At 44.6% G+C, this 20744-nt stretch overlaps 2 protein-coding genes across 4 annotated transcripts in view; one reads left to right on the top strand and one right to left on the bottom strand.

Annotated features, from left to right (window-relative positions):
* The first annotated feature begins 2612 nt into the window (after positions 1-2612).
* LOC122885140 (GDP-Man:Man(3)GlcNAc(2)-PP-Dol alpha-1,2-mannosyltransferase-like) lies at positions 2613-10058 on the top strand. Its single transcript, XM_044215855.1, has 6 exons — positions 2613-2773; positions 3042-3263; positions 3895-4097; positions 4215-4383; positions 4763-5421; positions 7701-10058. Exons 1-6 carry the CDS (start codon positions 2709-2711, stop codon positions 7982-7984), a joined length of 1602 nt encoding a protein of 533 aa, XP_044071790.1. The 5' UTR covers positions 2613-2708; the 3' UTR covers positions 7985-10058.
* Positions 8574-20744, bottom strand: part of LOC122885135 (serine/threonine-protein kinase Nek5-like) — a 31631-nt gene continuing 19460 nt past the window's right edge. For all 3 annotated transcript variants that reach the window (XM_044215842.1, XM_044215844.1, XM_044215843.1), the window contains 9 exons: positions 20117-20215; positions 19610-19690; positions 18651-18758; positions 17252-17332; positions 15213-15332; positions 14966-15140; positions 14139-14249; positions 13895-14009; positions 8574-12887 (listed from right to left, as the gene is read on the bottom strand). In XM_044215842.1, the coding sequence (XP_044071777.1) occupies positions 12578-12887; positions 13895-14009; positions 14139-14249; positions 14966-15140; positions 15213-15332; positions 17252-17332; positions 18651-18758; positions 19610-19690; positions 20117-20215 (1200 nt within the window). In that variant the 3' untranslated portion in view covers positions 8574-12577. The remainder of the gene's footprint in view (positions 12888-13894; positions 14010-14138; positions 14250-14965; positions 15141-15212; positions 15333-17251; positions 17333-18650; positions 18759-19609; positions 19691-20116; positions 20216-20744) is intronic.

Below are 20744 nucleotides of genomic sequence, written 5' to 3'. Positions count from 1 at the left end.
GTTTGCTTTTGTTTGCTTTTGTTTGCTTTTGTTTGCTTTTGTTTGCTTTGTCTCAGAAGCCTGGAAAAGAAGACAAGCTGGATTATTGAATCAGTATTTATTGTGATTCCTCCCGTGCAGTACAGTAAATGTTTTGTCAGTAATTAATTGTGTCGTCGAGAATGAAAGTCTTGATTGTAAAAGTTGTTTCTCTTTTTAGGACTTTTTTTTTTTATTGTTTTAAAAATAGAAACGCAGCACTCTGATCCCGGTTCATTATATGACTTTATGGGGTCTTGCAGTCCGATGTAGGCCGGGTGAAGGTGTAGGGATACAGCTCAGGCTCCCTGCAGCATGTACTGCTGCAGTACAGGGTGTTTGAAACGAAGCGATTAACCAGCTGCCTCAGATGTCCTACAGTTAACGCCAAGAGCTACTTTCACTCTGCATACGTAGTCTTCTCACATACAGAACATATATGGCCTTGGAGCAGCTGCTCTAAAGAATCTAAAAATGTGAAATCAGCTGTGGTTAATGTGGACTGTCCAGACAAATAAAAACTTTGTCCTTCACCCTCCGCGGGTGGTCTCGTCCTCCGAGCTCGGGTCCTCTACCAGAGGCCTGGGAGCTTGAGGGTTCTGCGCAGTATCTTTGCTGTTCCCAGTACTGCGCTCTTCTGGACCGAGATGTCTGGTGTTCTTCCAGGGATCTGCTGTAGCCACTCCTCCAGTTTGGGGGTCACTGCCCCGAGTGCTCCGAAGACCACGGGCACCACTGTCGCCTTCACCTTCCAGGCCTTCTCCAGCTCTTCTCTGAGCCCTTGGTACTTCTCTAGTTTCTCATGTTCCTTTTTCCTGATGTTGCCATCGCTTGGTATTGCCACATCAACCACAACGGCTTTCCTCTGCTGTTTGTCCACCACCACGATGTCAGGCTGGTTCTCCATTACCATTCTGTCAGTCTGGATCTGGAAGTCCCACAGGATCTTGGCTCGGTCATTCTCTACCACCTTTGGAGGTGTTTCCCACTTTGACCTCGGGGTTTCCAGTCCATACTCAGTGCAGATGTTCCTGTACACTATGCCAGCCAAATATATATATATATATATTATCCACCTGAAGGGTGATAAAACACTAAAAACAGCACATTTCCTGTGGTTGGAGACGCGCTGCGTACGATGTTAAGAAATGTTGGTGAGGTTTGACTCTGCCAACGCTCTCTGGGTTCATCTCTGCAGTAAATACTATATTCACGTTCACGATACTTGGACGGTGATATTTTTACTGCAGACTAACAGCGACGAGATGAACAACTGCACAGACACCATGCTAGACGCTCCTCTTTGCAGATGTCGGATTACAGACGCCATCTGTTTGCTCCTCCATTACCCCGCGGCGCTGGTTGTCCCGTCGACGTGCTCGTTAAGTCCGTGTGTTCACATGAGCACAGGAGAACAAAACTAACGTAGCTTAGAGATTCGGATCACAAAGGTGTTTTTCTCTTCATCGTGCGAGAACACAGAAGTAGCGACAAACGCTTCAGGAATGAAAAACAGGTGCTGCTGCTTTGTGTTTCTGTCAGATCTGACGTCAGCGGCCAGGTGAGGCCGTCCGCAGGCTGCTGCACCGGGGTCAGAGGTCAACACAGTTGTTTCTGTACTGAGCATCAGCACCTCCGGAAGGCAAACACAGGTCTGAAACACCTTCACTCAGAGATCCTGAAAGGTGACGGCGGCTGAGCAGCAAAGAGCTAAACTCACGGCCGCTTCTGCGTAATGAGCCGTTTGTTTAACAGCGTTTACTTTTAGAAACTTACTTTCACTTTCCCCAAATATAACCAAGCTTGTCCAAAGCAGCGGCTGACGGAAGTCATGGTGGAAACGTGTCGGAAGGGTTTATGTTGGATATCGAATGTTATTGCGTCTGCTGTGGATTAAACAAGTAAACTGTGTTGTTGTTTTGTTTCTTTCATCACATATACACATAAATATGTGCGGCTGAGGTCAAACAGAAGTAGAAAGCTACTGCTGGAGATTTTTATTTGGATTTATTGATTGAATATGGCACCACAATTGGTTTTTTGTTTAAAAAGCATGTTTTCACCCTTTAATTTTTACCAATTATAAAAGAAATAAGGAGGGTGGAAACATACAGTATGTTTATTAAATGTAGTATTTGTTTATTTTGTATGTAACGTGTAATAAATACATGAATAAATAAATAAAAGCACCCTATGTGAGGGGTTTAGGTTGGATATTGAATGTTATTGTACCTTCTGTGGATTATATGAGTAAACTGTGTGTTTTTTTAATTGCACCAAATATATGCGGTTGGTGTCGAGCCGAAGCAGAAAGACAGAAAAGTGCAAATAATACAACTATTAGACGGACAAGTATTTATTTGGATTTATTATTACTGTCATCTTTATTATTTTTGTACGGTTATAAATAACATTGGGAAAATATCGCATTCATATAAAGGGAATAAACTGCCCTTTATATGAACTGTTATATTAGCAATTCTAAAAAAATCAGAAGGTTAAAACATACAAAACATTGTATGTGCGTTTTATTTTAACGTGTTAAAATCGACGTGTTAATAAATAAATAAATAAAAGTCACGTGTCGATGACGTCTTGGTAAACAAACGCTGAGCCAATCGCAGAGAGGCATTTCGGTCAGCTGACAGCAGCTTCCGGAAGAAGCGTAACGTCAAGTGTTTGTTGTCAAAATGGCAGGACACGACCAGCACCAGCACCAGCACCACTTCTCTCTGTGCTTCTGCGATTTAATGAGGTAAACTTCTCTCAGCCTCTCGCCTGCCGCGCGCAGCTGATCAAATGTTATAAAACGGAGTCGCTCAGAAATAAACTCAAGTCACGAGCGGGGATCGGACAGCTAACGTTAGCAGCTAATTAGCAGCTAATTAGCTAATCTCCGAGTGAAACTGTAGAGACAGATTAGCGGTCGCTTCAGTTTGTGGCTAAAGTTAGCTTGTTTACGGTCCCGGTGGTGTCACATCTGCCCTCAGCCCGTTCACAGTCCTCTTTCTCCCCCTCCCCAGGTTGTTGTGGTCCCTGGTTGTGCCCTGCGCCTACCTCAGCCTGCTCCTGACCCTCGTCCTGCTGCTGCTCCTGCTGGGGGTCCGCATGTGGCTGCGGGGCCGCCGCAAGGCCCGCGGGGCTCAGGACGGCGGCCCCGCGGTGGCTTTCTTCCACCCGTACTGCAACGCCGGAGGAGGCGGCGAGCGGGTCCTCTGGTGCTCCCTGAGGGCCCTCATGCACCGGTACAGGGATCAGCTGACTATCTATCCAACTGCACTGTTTACACTATATGGCCAAAAGTATGTGGACACCCTTGTTCACAGGCTTTAGTGAACTTTTGGTTCTTCCACCTTTGTGGCAGCAGTTAGGGGAAGGTCCCACTACGCGCAACTAATCGATTAATCGGCTAATAGTTTCAGCTCCCTTTCCTGTTTCAACATGACACAAAGCAGCGCCATGAAGAAATCTTTTTTTTCCCAGTTTGGTGTGGAAGAACGTGACTGGTCTGCACAGAGCCCCGACCTGAACCCCATCCAGCACCTTTGGGACGAGCCAGACCTGAACACCCACACCAGTGTCGGACCTCTCTGGTGTCTGAATGGGTTCAACATGTGGGGGAAAGACTGAAACCAGCAGAGTGGAGGCTGTTAGAGCAGCACGTTAATTAAAAATGTCACATATGATATGATTGTAATTGTCAGGTGTCCACATACTTTTGGCCGTGTAGTGTCTGTATCTATTCACAGAACCAGACTTCATTACACTGTTCCACTTGCAACTATGCAGATTTAAAACATTTCAGAAATACTTCCTGAGAAACACCACAGGGCCCCTTCGTGTACACGGTGACCTAAACTGAAACTGATTTCCCAGATACCCCGGCGTCTCCTTCGTGGTGTACACGGGCGACCAGGGAGTGACCGGCGAGCAGATTCTGGAGGGAGCCCGACAGCGTTTCAACATCACACTGCCTCGACCGGTCACCTTCATCTTCTTGCGTCACCGCGCGCTGGTGGAGGCCAGTTCGTACCCTCACTTCACCCTGCTGGGCCAGAGCGCCGGCTCCATGTTCCTCGGTAAGGCCGGGCCAGAACACGTGACTTCTAGTGTTCGTAAAGACCCTGACCCTAAGTCTTTGGTGTTTTTGCACTTCAGTTTCAATGATAGTGTGTGTGTGTGTGTGTGTGTGGCAGGCTGGGAGGCGCTGACGGCCTTCGTTCCTGACCTGTACGTGGACTCGATGGGCTACGCCTTCACCCTGCCCATCTTCCGCTACCTGGGAGGCTGCGAGGTGGCGAGCTACGTTCACTATCCCACCGTCAGCACCGACATGCTGTCTGCGGTCAGAGAGAGGAACCCCAGGTAACACACCTGTCGGTCAAAACACTGCGGGCGGGACTCACTGATAATTACGAGTTGAGTTTCAGCCTCTAGGTGGCGCTCTCTGTTCAGCAATCGCTGTTAACTAACCGGTTTACTCATCACTTCCTGTCCAGCTACCAGACAGTCAGAGTTTAAGACATGTGGTGGAGGTGTAAAGGATTAGACACCCAAATCCTCCGTAAAGCTCTGTTCACCCCGACACGCCGAGCCGGTGCTGTGAGATTTATGCTCTCTGGAGGAGTTTTGGAAAAGCTCCGTTTCTGCGGGAGGAAAACGCCGTTTTAGTCCGGGTGGAGGGCCGAAATGGAGAGAAACGGTTTTAAGAAAACCACACCAACCTTCTGTCTTTTGATTCCAGATTCAACAACGCTGACTTCATCTCCAGAAACCCGGTGCTGAGCGCCGTCAAGGTGGTGTACTACTGCTGCTTCGCCGTGCTGTACGGCCTGGCCGGCTCCTGCAGCGACGTCATCATGGTGAACTCCACCTGGACGCTGGGACACATCCTGGCTCTGTGGCGCTCTCCCGGCCGCACCAGCATCGTCTACCCGCCCTGCGACGTCAGGGCCTTCCTGGACGTCCCGCTGGAGGAGGAGGACGAAGAAGATGAGGTGGAGGAAGGCTGGGAGGAGCTCGGACGGGAGCTGGGGAGTGGAGAGGAAGAGGAAGCGGCGGGAGGAGGGGACAGGAAGTGCCACTCCATCGTGTCGGTGGGTCAGTTCCGACCGGAGAAGGACCACCGGCTGCAGATTCGGGCGTTTCACAAACTGCTGGACAGGAAAGAGAAGGGGCCGGGGGGGCCAGGGGGGCGGGAGTCTCTGCGGCTGGTGCTGATTGGCGGGTGTAGGAACCAGGAGGACGAGGAGAGGGTGCTGATGCTGCGGGGGCTCTGCCAGGAGCTGGGTGTGTCCGACCGCGTCGACTTCAAACTCAACGTGCCCTTTGAAGAGCTGAAGAGAGAGCTGGTGGACGCCACCATCGGTCTGCACACCATGTGGAACGAACACTTTGGCATAGGTGAGGACAGCATGCCGCTCACACACACACACACACACACACACACACACACACACACACACACACACATTGTATTTCTAAAACCTACACAGGTGTTTTATTACTCAGTTATCAGAATCAGAAATACTTTATTGATCCCAGAGGGGAAACTCTTTGTTACAGCAGCTCGCTGTCACGTCAGTGCACACAGGAAGAGAAGCACTGAGCAAAAACAATATAATACAGGTCAGGAAATAAGTTAAGTAATAATAATAATAAAACTTTATTTATAGAGCACTTATCAAAACAAAGTACAAAGTGCTTCACAACAAGAAAAATAAAATAACACAGTGAATGACGAAAAATAAGGAAATAAAACACATGAAATACAGAAAAGCAATAAAATAAACAGTTCAGGTAAAATCAGGATCTGCTTTCAGATAAAAATGTGTTTTGAGACGAGACTTAAACGAAGACTCTGACTCGTACCAAGTGGTACGTATCTCCTCCAGACGTATTTTAAAATATATAGAAATACTCCACAAAAAACTTCAATTACCTTAGAAACGATCAAAGTTACAGCACCTTCTTCCCCCTCATATGCAGATATTGTTCATTTCTATCTGAGCGTCACGGCGAAGGATCAAGAAAAACACGTTTCTGAGTAGAGGAGGACTTAATGTCGAGGACGACAATCCTGAATATAAACAACAGGTGATGAAAAACAGCGAGTTTTATAGCCACGCTAGCATGATGTTGGTCCAAACATTATTAAGTTTCTATCTAACTACAGATGGAGCATCATGAAATGTCGCACAGACATGTCCCCGCCACTTTTTGTCCCCATCACTTTTTAAAAAGCGTAACTTGTTAAAAATGTTGCTTGCACCAAGAAATGTTAACTAACCAACGGGAACGCTTTGAGAAAGGTTTCTTTGCACAGTAAAAAAAAAAAAAACACAACGTAATGTGAAAATGGAAGGAACAAATGTGCGTTGTCCAAAAACAGAAAAGTCCATAACCCTTTTGCCCGTGACTGGAATAACGGTTATAAACGTTCAGTAACTGAACCTATCTTTAGTGCCCGCCTCTTAGCATTAGCATTAGCTGCCAGACAGACATTAGGAAGCTAGCGTTAGCTGGCTAGCGTGGTAGCTAACAATGAAGTAAACTCCTCAGCGAGATGTAAACGATTAAAAAAAAGACTTAACGTGTCAGTATTTCTGCTGCTGTCCTTCATGAGAAAGTTTTTAAAACTCGTGCTGAAGCATCGTCTGTTCTTTAAAGCGTCTTAAATTTGATAAATATTAAGCCTTAAAGGTCATTAAACAGTCCACATTTGAATTGATGGGGTCTTGATTACAACAAAAAAAACAAATTTCAATCAACCGTTTATTTATTTTTCTTTCCTTTTCCTCCAAAAGAAGAAATATTTTGGTGCGTCAGAATCAAAATGTCTGCTGTAAAACAAAACTTCCTTTATACTGACCTGCTGCACTAGAAGATGAAGCCAGCACACGTTTTATTTACCTGCCGTACTGCTGTTGTCCCGCTACTCTGACCTCACACCGACCCCCCCATTACATTTCCTAAAATGTTTTCATCTGAGCCATTATGTCCCCAACACTTTAAAACACAAAGTGACGCCTCGTCCAGAGGATGAATCCTGATTGGTCCTTGGTGATCATCTTCACTTGTTCAGTTCGTAAAACTGTCCCGACAGCCTCGGCTGCACTTTGAGATTAATGCTAGCATAGCACGCTAATATTTTAATAATATATTTTAGCAACATGCCACAAGTTAGCATTCCACGCTAAATATTATCATTAACATGCCCACTGTATGGAGACCCAACGTGGTAAAGATTAAATAAAGCAAAAATAAGACACAAATAAATAATCTTGTGAATTAATACATAAAATACATATAAAATAATTAGTGAAATAATCCATTAAAGTGGCTGTTTGCTCGTTCAGAACCAAAGAAGGTGGACTTATGAAATAAAGCTTTCATTGGGAAAAGTGGCGTTAAATAAAAACAGAATTAATGAAATAAAAAGGCATTAAACTTATTTTTAAAAGAAGCAGGAATGAAATAACATTAAAGAAAATGTTTTTTTGACACAGTATATGTTTACTTCACCGTGTCTTATTCAGGTATTTAGTTTGGAGCATTTTGGGTCTCTTTTATGTTGCATCCAGCACGCTAACATGACGTTAGCTCACGTGTGATAACGCAGTGATTTCAGCAGCAGATGGATTTTGTATCTGATCAGCTGGTTTCCCCCCCCCTCTCTCCAGGTGTGGTGGAGTGTATGGCTGCAGGCACCATCGTTCTCGCTCATAAGTCTGGAGGTCCGAAGCTGGACATCGTGGTGCCGTACGAGGGCGGACAGACGGGCTTCCTGGCCGACAGTGAGGACAGCTACGCCGCTGCCATGGAAACCATTCTGGCGCTGTCTCCGTCAGCCAGACTGGAGATCCGACGTAACGGCCGGCGGTCCGTGGAGCGATTCTCCGACCAGGAGTTCGAGGCTTGTTTCCTCGCCGCCACCGAGCCTCTGATGAGTAAACTGGAGCGATGAGGAGGAGCAGACGAGGCCTGGTGTCCGCCAGATATACGGGGGGGGAAGCAGCGAGGGTCATATCTACGTTTAAAACAAGCTACGCTTCCAGCGCTGTCAGTAAAGTGTGACAGCGACTCGTTCCCAATTTAAAACAACAGAAAAAGAATCCGACATTTTAAAGACAGATTCCTGGCGGACACCCCGAGCTAAGATTGTCCTTCTTATCCACTGCGATGAATCGGCGAAAACAGAAAAATACAGGACGTTTCCAGTGACTCTGCATGTGTCAAACTCACGTGAGTGTGTAAGTCGTCGGGAGAGCCGGAAGCACGGCGACGGAGGATCGGCAGACGCCCGCGATGTTTCCTTAACAGCGCCGATTGGCTTCGAGTATCTAAACATGTTGAGTTTCAGCGTTGTGCTAGCAAACCAAAGCAAAGCGCTAATGCTGCAATTCACGTTTAGAAGTTCCAGCGGCCGAGCTCGGAGAAGCAGATGATCGATGTGCAACTTCAATTGTAAAAACATAAAAGTCACACCGTGTTCACCATTAAACTGTCAGTGTGAATGTGTTGATGTGGCGTTGGGTGAAAAAAAGACCTCGAGGTTCAGGAAACTTAGCGTTTAATCAGAGTTACAAGTGGAAATGCTTTGAGATTGTGAGACTAGCTTGCTTGTTTTCTTAGTCGGATGAGAATATTATCGGTGATATTTGCTGCAGGAACTGTTGAGCTTAGCTTAGCACAAAGGCTGAAAGCAGGAAACTGCGTAAAAAGAGGAAAGGTATGATTTCCATCTGTTCCAAAGTTCTCTTCTTTACATGTTTTATCTTGTTAGCTAGCAAGCTAATGACCAATACATCCAGGAATCACATGGGTTTTGTTCAGAGGTACAAAAATACACACAGCCAGAATCTTAACTTCATAACAGTCGAGAGTTTATAGCTGCGTTAACAAAAGGTCAAGTTTCCATCCAAATTTAGCACAAATTATAACTGAATTTCCATAAAATCTGCAGAAACGAGAGCAAAATAATGCTTGTTTCCATCCACAACTGTTGTTGTGAGAACACGAGCTGATTGGCTGATGGAGGTGAACAGCTGGTGGAGCCGATCCTCCAGCCGCTGCCGTTAAAGCATCGCAGAAGAAGAGGACGCAGCGAGACGATGTCATTAAAAGCTCAGACGATGGAAACATGATGGAAACGTCATGTTTCTGTTGGTTTCATGTGTTCATGTGAGGAAGGCTCCAGCCTCCTCATCGCTCCACACACAGCTGATGCTCTCAGCTCTTCATGACGTCAGCAGTTATTCACCCAGTCTGCTTCCTGTTTGGTTTAAACTTGTTTGCGATATTTAGACTTTTTGTTTGAAGATTTTTTTTGATAAAACATATGAAACTGGATGGAAACTGCTCGTTAAACTACACGCTCTCACTTCCTGTTTCTGCATGTTGAAGTACACGAGATACAACATGTAAATCTGACAGCTTTGGACCATTCCTTCTCTTCTGATTACGCTAGGCTAGCAGTTTCCCCCTGCTTCCACTGTTTGTGCTAAGCTAGCTGACAGCAAAGAAGCACGTTTCCCAAAATGTTCATTTTAAGGCGTTTCATTATATTTAGAGTTACATTCCAAACTGAGCTACAGCTTTTCATTCGACACCGCGGACGGCCACGCAACGTTTGCTAGTGTGGAGTTATATATTAATACTGGAGTGATTTTTGTTATGATGACAGTTTCGTCTGTTTTTCAATTACCGACTGATTCCTAAATAGATGTAAAGAGCTTCGCAATGTTATTTTTCTGTGTCGACGAAGTTAAATGAAGACTTTTCTTTTGATGTTTTGTGTTTTAAACCACGTGTTTGGGTTAAGGTGATGGCCAATTATTTAAATGTTGTTTCACTTCCTGCATTCCTGTTTGTGATGGGGTCCAGGCACGGAAAGATGATACATGAAAATACTGAAGAATCTTTACTTTGAAAGAGGCGTTATTACTATTTAAGTCCGTCCACGTAGAGAGGATGTTCTGAGTTTGTTTCACTGAGAAACTGAAATTACACAATTCTGTAATAAATGCAATCATCAAACACTTCGTGTTAACTGCTTGTTGTGTGCTGCCGACTTGTGGCAAGAAACCGAATTACAGCACAGGAAAGGTGCAGACATCACTGCCACACATCAGAACAATCTCCTGTACAAAAGGGAAGAATTACAATCAGAAGTGAAACCTGCACTGAAGCTGACGGTAAACGATAACTCTGCTGACAGGTGTGTGTGTGTGTGTGTGTGTGAATCACAGCCTGATGGATCTTCTTCCTCTGAGCCATAAAAACTGTTAAAAAACACATCTGCTTTGTTTGTTGACGAGTTTTAATCGTTAAAATGTTTTTAAAAATCACGCAGGAGTTAAAAGAAAAAAAGTTCTGTTGTCGAAAATCTAATTTTGCGTTGGCAGCGTCAGTAGTGATGTTAGGCGAGACGATTTCAGTGACTAAATATTAATACAGCTGCCAACATCAAGAGACGAGACATGTTGGAAATAAAACAGTGTGCTAGCATTAATATAACGCCTCTTTAAAAAGATCTGAGAAGTGATTTTAAATATGTTTAGAAGAGCCAAGTTGCACTGAAGAAGCTTTAAACGTAACGCCTAATAATATTACTCCAGGTTTATTTCTGCATAAGCATCCCTTGCATTAGACCGGTACTGACTGCACTGCTTTGTAGTTTAACAGGAAATCTTTCTATATTTTTCATATTGTCTCCCACCAAGAGCCTGGTGGGCGGAGTCGGGTCGTCAGGGAGATTCAGCTCACCGTTTAAGCCGGTGGCAGTCAGACAGTCGTCCTCTGTCCGGCTTCTGTGGGAGTTAGTTTGTCTCTGCGTTAAGTTTTGTTGTGTAAAATAATCGTATATTCAGTTCCAGCTCCTTTCTCCGGCCTGAGCCGGGCTGACGCAGCTTCCTCCTCTGTGACGTACAGCTCCATTGTTGTCCAAAAACACATCAGTGAGCCGCACTGTAGTTTATTCTGACTCCGCCCCACACACACACACACACACACCGTCCTGCTGCCCCAAACACTCACTACAGCCCCACATGTGGATTCATCCGCCGCTGGAAGTAGTCCCCAACAAACGCACTGTTTCCTGCTGTTGGTTTGATCAAAACTACAGCGAGCAGCTGTTTGAGGAAACTACTGAGCCTTTTCAAACAGGAAACTATATATTTAAAGCTTTACGTCTTCAGCAGGAACCAATGGGCTTGCAGCTGAGCGCCGCAGACAGGAAGTCAGACGGTGCTGAGAGACGGAGCGACACGTTGCTGGTTTTGGTGTTTTCGTGGGATTTGTTGACAATAAGAATAATATAGAAAAACATCAAACTTATCCTTTAAAGAATACAAACCGACAGAGCAGCAGCTGCGAGGACGTTCAGACATCCTTTTGTATCCTAACTGCTTCAGTACGTTTCAAACAAAGTGCTCGTCAGCGAATCGGGGAGGGCAATCAAACGTTCACACCCACTTCACGAAGCGATTGATCAGGTGTGTGGCGGCGTGAGAGCAGTCGGGATTTGAACTTCTCTCTCTTGCTCTCTTGTGAGTGCGACGCCGTGAACGTCTTCCAGGAGAGACTGTCAGCGTGTTTCCATCCACCTGTTTTTTAATGCACATTTTCAAATTGCACATAAAATTTAAGTCACTTAAACGCTTACTCAGGTGTTTTAATACTGAAGCTTCTGCTCCACTGCAGAGACAAAATACTAGCAGACAAACAGATGTGTGTGGAGCGATGAGGAGGCTGGAGACTTCCTCACATGAACACGTGAAACCAACAGAAACGTCATGTTTCCATCGTCTGAGCTTTAATGACGTCGTCTCGCTGCGTCCTCTTCTTCTGCGACGCTTTAACGGCAGCGGCTGGAGGATCGGCTCCACCAGCTGTTTATCTTGATGCCCCGAAACCATATTCACACAGCAGCAGTGGACGGAAACAAGCATTCGCTCATATTTTGATGATTTCCTGAAAATTCATTTACAATTGGCGCTAAATTCGGACGGAAACTTGACTTATGACGTTTCATTCTTCAGGTGTTGTCGTTCAGAACAGCGATAAACTCTTTTAGACCTGTCGGATGGTTCCGCTTACGAACTAGTTTGTTTCAAGCATGCAGAGAACTCAACAAACCGAGCTAGTAGGAGCGGCTGGTTAAAGGTGCACTGCAGGGGTTTCTTGGTAAACAAAAGCGATCTTTGCTTTCAGCTACCAAAACACATTGTGTGCGTCTTTGAGGTCTAACAAACAAGTGCATTTCCTTCCGAATTTTTAATATTTTTACATTGTTTTCTTGATAACAGTCTTTTTCACTGCCTTTGTTGGCGCATTACTGCGCTTCTTTGCTCGTTGCTACACGATTAAAATAAAGCAGGGACCCACTCATTAAAAAACTGCTCTATAGCACCCCCAGTGGCCACAAACTCTGCAGGGTACCTTTAATTAGCCGACCAATTAAGACTGAAGACAACAAAACATTTCTACTGGCTCCCAATTTTTTGATGTGATTAAATTCAAGTTAAATAAGGACTCCAGTTACTGCTGCCCAGCTCACTCAGGTAGTCTGACGCTTATTTAAAGCCGCGTTACCGCCTGAGCTCTCGGACTGACCGTCACGCTCCTTAGGCTCAGAGGAAACGACTCCAGGCGGTCCGGCGGCGACGTCTGAATCCTCGACCTCCGGCTGGACTGGGTCTGCAGCACTCACTGCACCTCCATCCTCGTTCTCCTCCGTCCCATCAGCCACCGCTGCCCTCTCCTCTGTGCGCTCTGCCTCGTCCGAGCTCCCGTCCTCCATGACAAACAGGTTCTTCATGGAGTCTGCCACCGCTTCTCTCAGCTCGTCCTCCGATTCCTCAAAGTTCCTGATGAGAAACAGGAAATTAAAAGAGCACCGGAGAGGAAGCTCTCGACATCATCTCGTAGGTTGGGTTACATTTTTAAAAATAGATCTTGTTCATAAAGTGTTCGTATGTGCGGCTCAAGTGAAGACATTTTGTGGGTGTTGATCAATATTTTGTGATTTCAAAAATGTTTGTGAGTAACGTCGAGGGAGGTCAGGGCCCTCTTCAGTTTCCAGTCACAAGGACCGCAGCGCACAGAATGCAGCTACCTTTTCTGGACGGTAAAGCGAGCCAATTCAAAATTAATTTTACTGAGACAAGTATGCTAACTTATGTGTAATCTATTCAGACGTACAGTACATTTACAGGGGAGCTCTGATATGCAAGGTTGTCATTTTAGTCACTTTGTAGCCGTTTAACCTATCAGTGCAGGTCAGGGTATCTACATACAAGATATTCAACAATTAAAAGCCTTTTACATTTGCATTTATTGATGCGTTTGTCCGAAGCAACATACAAAGCTTATTTTCAGAGCCCTAAAAGGTGAGCTCGAGTACGCCTTCATCAACACACCCATCACGTTCATCCGAATGGATGTTATTTAACACTGTTAATATGCTGAAAGTGATATTAGGTTATGAAATAGTCGTGTGTTCTGCTATATTTATGTAACCTGCCAGGAAAATATACAACATGAGGACCGACGTCTTTCTATTAGCGGCGACCGAGAAGGCAGTCAGGAGGAAATGGGCAGCGGCTGAAGAGATATGCGATATGGAAAGACTCACTCGTGTTCTGACAATTTTGAAATAATTGGAGTTTTATGAAAAATGGACGGCTTACTAAACCCATCACAAGGACAGGACACAACTAAAACCTGTGTGTAAAAAAATCAGAAGACCAAGTTATATCAGTGTTGTTTACCTAACTGTCCTTAAGTGAGTAAATGTACCATAGTTAGTACATTTACTCAAGTACTGACATTAAGAGGTACAGAGAGCAGTGAACAGAGGGGAGTGCTGACTTACGTGTCGTCATCGTCTGACCTCGGCTCCAGACGCTCTTCATCCATCTCCACATCGGAGTCCTCCTCCTCTTCCTCCTCCTTCTGCTCGTCTGCTCGGTCCTTCTCAGGCTCTAAATCTGAGAGAGAAAATAGTTCAGTGTATCAGCTTTCCTGGGGTTTTCTGTCCATGTTCTAAGATAAATTAGTTAACTGATTCTCAGCATTTTAGTAATCATACACTAACTGTAACATCAGCGAAGTCTGACCTGTAGTCACTGAGTCCAGAGTTGAAGATGTGAGTTCAGCCTCAGCGAGAGCATTCAGCAGGGTGTTGGGGGGGCCGTCGACCCACTGCCTGCGACCTGCCGCCGCCTCACCTGAGGGGGCGGGGACATACATGAGTCATACTGCACTGCAAGCTTCAGAGGTGCTGGTAGTCAAAGTCCTGACCTGAATCCTATTGAGATGCTGTGGCGTGACCTTAAAAAGGCAGTTCATGCTCGAAAACTGTCCAATGTGGCTGAATTACAACAATTCTGCAAAGATGAGTGGGACAAAATTCCTCCACAGCGCTGTAAAAGACTCACTGCAAGTTATCACAAACACTTGATTGCAGTTGTTGCTGCTAAGGGTGGAGCAACCAGTTATTAGGTTTAGGGGGCAATCACTTTTTCACACAGGGCCATGTAGGTTTGGATTTTGTTTTCCCTTAATAATAACAACCTTCATTTAAAAACTGCATTTTGTGTTTACTTGTGTTATCTTTGACTAATGTTTAAATTTGTTTGATGATCTGAAACATTTAAGTGACAAACATGCAAAAAAATAAGAAATCAGGAAGCGGGCAAACACTTTTTCACACCACTGTATATATGAAGCCACAGGGAGGAGATGGTAAGCTTAGCTTAGCATAAAGACTAGAAACATGGAGAAACAGCTAGCCTAGTACCACAATCCACCTACCAGCACCTCTAAGAGATCAAATGATGAACTGCTTTTGTCCTGTTGACTAACTAATAACAGAAGATTATAATATCTGATTTAAATACATTTTTGTGCATCTTCACTCAGCTGTTGTACAGGTGTAATTCACCTTGTTCAGCCGCTACCGCAGTGTTGTAGATGGAGTTGACGTCCATGTTGGCGAGTGCGTCCAGCAGAGTCTGAGGAGTCCTCTGGCTCCACCCCCTCCTCACCTCCGACCAATCCCTGAGCTTCAACTCCTCTCCCTCCTGGAAGCTCAGAGTCTGATTCAGAGGGTCCACTTCCTGTTCGGGGAGTCGGGGACAGAATGAAACAGAGAAGTAGAGGAAAGAGAGACAGTGAGAGTTATCGCTTACCTCCTCCTCCTTTTGTCTTCCATCACCCTCCTCCTCTTCCTCTCTTCTCTCCTCTTCCTCCTTCTCTGCATCCTCTTTCATCCTTTCATCATCTAACCGGATTTCAAACATGATTCCCTTCTGTAGAAATGACAAACAAAACAAGCAGATGACAAACTCATCTTTTTGTCAGGTTTGTAATGTTTTCTTTTCCTAAATCAGTGCAACAAGACGAGGTACGTTCAGGCCACAAGACGAGGTACGTTCAGGCCACACGACGAGCTACGTTCAGGCAACAAGACGAGGAACGTTCAGGCCATAAGACGAGCTACGTTCAGGCCACAAGACGAGGTACGTTCAGGCCACAAGACGAGGTACGTTCAGGCCACAAGACGAGGTACGTTCAGGCCACAAGACGAGGTACGTTCAGGCCACAAGACGAGGTACGTTCAGGCCACACGACGAGAGTGCGTTCAGGCCACACGACGAGGTAATGCGTTCAGGCCACAAGATGAGGTATGCGTTCAGGCAACAAGATGAGGTGCGTTCAGGCCACACGATGAGGTACGTTCAGGCAACAAGATGAGGTGCGTTCAGGCAACAAGATGAGGTACGTTCAGGCCACACGATGAGGTGCGTTCAGGCAACAAGATGAGGTACGTTCAGGCCACACGATGAGGTGCGTTCAGGCCACACGATGAGGTGCGTTCAGGCAACAAGACGAGTGCGCTCAGGCCACACGACGAGGTGCGTTCAGGCCACACGACGAGGCACGTTCAGGCCACAAGATGAGGTAATGCGTTCAGGCAACACGATGAGGTACGTTCAGGCCACACGATGAGGTACGTTCAGGCAACAAGACGAGGTACGTTCAGGCCACACGACGAGGTACGTTCAGGCCACACGACGAGGTACGTTCAGGCCACAAGATGAGGTACGTTCAGGCAACAAGATGAGGTACGTTCAGGCCACACGATGAGGTACGTTCAGGCAACAAGATGAGGTACGTTCAGGCAACAAGATGAGGTACGTTCAGGCCACACGATGAGGTACGTTCAGGCAACAAGATGAGGTACGTTCAGGCCACACGATGAGGTACGTTCAGGCCACACGATGAGGTACGTTCAGGCAACAAGATGAGGTACGTTCAGGCAACAAGACGAGGTACGTTCAGGCAACAAGACGAGGTACGTTCAGGCAACAAGACGAGGTACGTTCAGGCCAGAAGACGAGGTACGTTCAGTAAAAAACCACACGGATGAAAACGCCTGCACGTGATTTTTGAAGAGTAATGAAGCTAAAAATGTAAAGGGTTCATCTTCTGGGGAGCAGAAAGTTTCATGGAAATCTGTTCACTAGACTTTGATATTTTGTGTGTGATACAAAAAAAAGGGTTCGGTCAGTCCAACACTTTGGTCCAGACTGAAACAACTACTGGATGGATTGACATTAAATTTGGTTCAGATGTTCAAGGTCCCTACGGGATAAATTCTAATAACTCTGCTGATCCTCTGACTTTCCATCTAGCGAAATGTTAACATGCTAACATGCTAAACGAAGATGGTGAACATGGTAAACATTATAGCTGCTAAACATCAGCATGTTAGCATTCTCAATGTTTGATCTGATCATCACTAAGGGTACTAATATTTCAAATGTTTTTTGCAAATGATCTTGCTATATCAACGGCTCTCTGTCATCAGGTGATTTTCCTGAAGCCTTGAAAACTGCGGTCATCAAACCTCTCCTAAAAAAAGAGTTGTCTGGATACATCTGTGATTACCAACTACAGACCAATATCAAACCTTCCCTTTGTAAGTAAAATAATTGAAAACGTTGTGTACTAAGTAACATTTAACCTCAAACAGTTACTTTGATAAGTCCGGATTTCCGCCCCACCACAGTACTGAGACAGCTCTCAGTAAGGGTCTGAATGATATTCAGGCAAGTGGAATTAGTAATTCAAAGCTGTATCACCAGACTTGAAGACAGGTCTAACTCTTGTGTTAAGACGCCACCTCTGACTGTCTGAGCTGAACATTTAGTCGGTGTAGTCTCACCTTGTCTTTGTGTTTCCTCTCCAGCGCTCTCCTCTGATCTCTGTTCTCCTCTCTGATCTGCCTCAGGGCTGATTCAATGTCCTGCAGCGGCGACGACACACAGGAGGAAATGCTATTACCAGGTATAGTTGTAACACACCACTGCTCCTCTGTGGAATAAATAGTGTATCCCCAAACACGTTAGAGCACAGGTGTCAAACTCTGGCGTAATTATATGTGACCAAATGACTACTAGAGCTGGCCCGCCGGTATTATACAGCACATTCACCGCTAATACTACAAATCCCATAATGCTCTGCTGTTGTTTTGATGCGTCAATCATGACAGGACCCAGAAACGCCTCTCCTCTGTGACAGCAGTCATAGCGACCTCATGTTACAACTGTCGCCATGCTACCACTTCACAAAAATGGCGGAAAGAAAGGAAACAGGAGCTTTTTGGCCAGGTGGGAGCAGAATACCTGTTTACCTGTGTAAAGACACACCTGTTCGTCTCGTATGTGGAGCCAACGTGGCTTTAACTCAGGAGCACAACATTAGACGGCACTATGAAACGTTGAGTTTCAGTGAAAAGTCTTTTAGCGTGCCAGATGGGTGTTCAGATGTAATTCTTGGGCACGGAAAGTCAACAAATGATTAATTTCCCTAGATTTTTGTCAGAATAAAAACATTTTTTATTCTTTTATTTAAAAAAAAACAAATTTTTTTGATCTTTTTATAAAAGAAATTGCATCATATAGAAAACTAAAAAATACATAAAAATAATATAAAAAATAAATATATTTTACGTTGAAATTTGGTTCAAAGCAAATGGTAATAAGCGTTGCTTGTTCCATATTCAACGTTAAAGCAAAACTCGTTTGGGTTCATATTAAAAGGTTCATTTGTTCAATGTTGGCCTGCGACTTTGTTCAAGTTTTAAATTTTGGCCCGCTGTGTATTTGAGTTTGACACCCCTGCGTTAGAGGATCGTGGTAGCCTATCAGGGTTATCATTTTTCAAGCTATTCGAACAACCTTGAGACTAATGTTTTTGTTTTTTGTTGTTCGGGGGCATTCAGAGCTTGTACAGCCTGTGCAGCTTATTCTGAAACAACTCTGGGGAAGCATTTTCTATCTCTGGAGCGTAGTGGTGGCAATGACTACAGTGTGGAGTATGTCACCAAATGCAACGGTGTGTTTTCTTTTTATGTGTTTTTAATACTTTATTGACAACAATGAGACATAAGCTGTAAGCTATATATGGCTACACAAACTTTTTTCTTTTACAAATTCCACCACAATGTTTACAATAATTTAAGATTGTCTTCACTGTTATTTGTGGAATTTAAACGCTGCTTACCAACATGTGTACTGAGTGGAGTTTAAAAGTCATTATGGGCGGAGCGGGTCAGTATTTACCTGTGCAGGTGGGGCTCTCTGCTGCTCTTCACTGTCTGCAGAGGGTTCTGGTTCTGGGTCTCTGGGTTTCTCCACCACGAAGGTTCCTTGTTTGTGTTGTGGCTGAGCCTGACACGTGATAGAAGGAAAATACAGTAAATATCTGTCTTATTTAATCCTTATTAATATGTCTTATTGATTATGTGAAGACAGCAATGAATTCACATTGACTAAGAGTTACTGTTATTATCTGGGTTGACAGCTTTGGTGGATGTTGTCTGTGAGCCCATTCAGACTGGATTAACATTACAGGGGAGGTGGGGAGTGCTCTTCGGTAATTTAACTAATCGATCCGGACGGCATTTTAACCTTGGTGAAATTACAGGATGTGGTCTGTAACAGATGTGGACATTCAGCAGGACAATGGAGAAAGACCAGGAGAGTTTAAGGGGATCTGAAGTGTATCTGAGTCAAAAATCATACTGCTTCCTCGATTATATATGTTGGTGTTAGCATGTTTCCGTCTATCAGATTAACAAAAACTTCCTCCATTTTCACAGAAGCCAAATGTCACACTGAGCTAATTAAAAAAGAAACCAGCAGCTCTTCATGTGGAAACCTCAGAGATCCACTTTAAAACGCAAGGACGTGGCTCCACGTATGAATGCGAGTTAAGATGCTCATCGAGCCTTCCGGCCACGAACAAAAGTTAAAAAACGATTTCAGCGAACCTCCCGTTTGATCCAAAGCCACCATTATATAATTTGAAATATGTATCCCTATAATCTCGTAACTGCACAGTACTGTAATGTCATTAAGGTTCACCCAGACAAAACATTGCACAAGTCGAATAGATTATGGGATAAAGAGGCCTGCAGGGATGCAGAAAGTATCTAAAATTAGACAGAAAAATGCTGCATTTCGGGCCTCTTCAGCCCTGAAATGCTGTAATGGAGCCTGAATAAAGTCTGTGTGAGCACCTCTTCTTCAGCTCTCAGCCTCATCTGTTGCATCTCCTGGTGATACTGCTGTCTGATGAGATCCAGCTGACGCAGGTACTCCTGCGCACACACACACACGCACACACACACACACACACACACACACACACACACACACACAAAAGTATGAAATGGTTTTTCAAGAAAAACCTACACGATCAAAATAGTTGCATCAATTAATCAACTAATCGTTTCAGCTGTGCTTAAACTGTTGAGAAGTTTAATTTATAGCAAAAAAATCTGATTTTTGAAGATCTTCATTTGTTTTGTGTGTAAAAAATCTTAATTTGTAAAGTAACTAAAGCCGCCAGATAAATGTAGTGAAGTAAAAAGTGCAGCATTTCCCTCTGAGATGTGGAGTAGAAGTAGAAAGTGGCATGAAAAGAAAAGACTCAAGTAAAGTACAAGTACCTCAAATTTGTACTTAAGTACAGTACTTGAGTAAAAGTTACTTTCCACCACTGGTGTGTGTCCTGTGTGTCCGACCTGCTGTCCCTCCTGCCTCCTGTTCTGAGGTGTATGTTGGCGTTCAGGTTGCCCCACTTCCTGCTTCCTGTTGCACTCAGCTGTACACGGACGCAGGCCCTGGTGGTCAGAGAGGAAAGGTCAAAGGTTAGAGTTGCAGTGGAACTCGGCATGGTGGGAAATTACCACAAAACTCAACACTGAAAAAATGTGCCCGTGTAATCAGAGAACCGCTTAACGGCACTCTGTAGTCCTTCGTATTTATTTTACTTTTTAGAGTTTTAAAATTCTACACACAGCGACTTCAAATTTCTCTTTTTAACGCTGCCGTTTCACTTTTGTAACGTGTTAATGTTCAGCTCAACCTATGCAACTTAATTTCCTCCCATAAAACGTTTACTCTGAACGTGAACAAAGAGTTATTTTCCTGTTGTGGTTTTGAATGTCACCACTGAGGTTTACAGGCTTGAGTCATCTTCCTGTAGCCAAACCTGCTTTAAAAAAAACCCTGCTGCAACGTCCAGGAACAACATGTCTTTATATGTAGTCTTCTTTTAATCCAGAGCGCTGCATTTATTAAATTTGTTGAGTTACGGTGTGGGATTCATCTAAACTGGACAGAACCTGAATGAGTTGACAGCTAAACTCA

The sequence above is a fragment of the Siniperca chuatsi genome, linkage group LG12, assembly GCF_020085105.1.
Source record: "Siniperca chuatsi isolate FFG_IHB_CAS linkage group LG12, ASM2008510v1, whole genome shotgun sequence".
Classification (NCBI taxonomy): domain Eukaryota; kingdom Metazoa; phylum Chordata; class Actinopteri; order Centrarchiformes; family Sinipercidae; genus Siniperca; species Siniperca chuatsi.
The sequence above is the reverse complement of the archived record's forward strand: the minus strand, read 5'-3'. Positions and strand labels throughout refer to the sequence as shown.

Bases quoted from the DNA above. Each gene is read 5' to 3' on its own strand.
- LOC122885140 (XM_044215855.1), top strand. From the start codon at position 2,709: ATGGCAGGACACGACCAGCACCAGCACCAGCACCACTTCTCTCTGTGC. The intron at 2,774-3,041 runs GTAAACTTCTCT...CCCCCTCCCCAG, and splicing joins TGCTTCTGCGATTTAATGAG to GTTGTTGTGGTCCCTGGTTG. The intron at 3,264-3,894 runs GTACAGGGATCA...CTGATTTCCCAG, and splicing joins CTGAGGGCCCTCATGCACCG to ATACCCCGGCGTCTCCTTCG.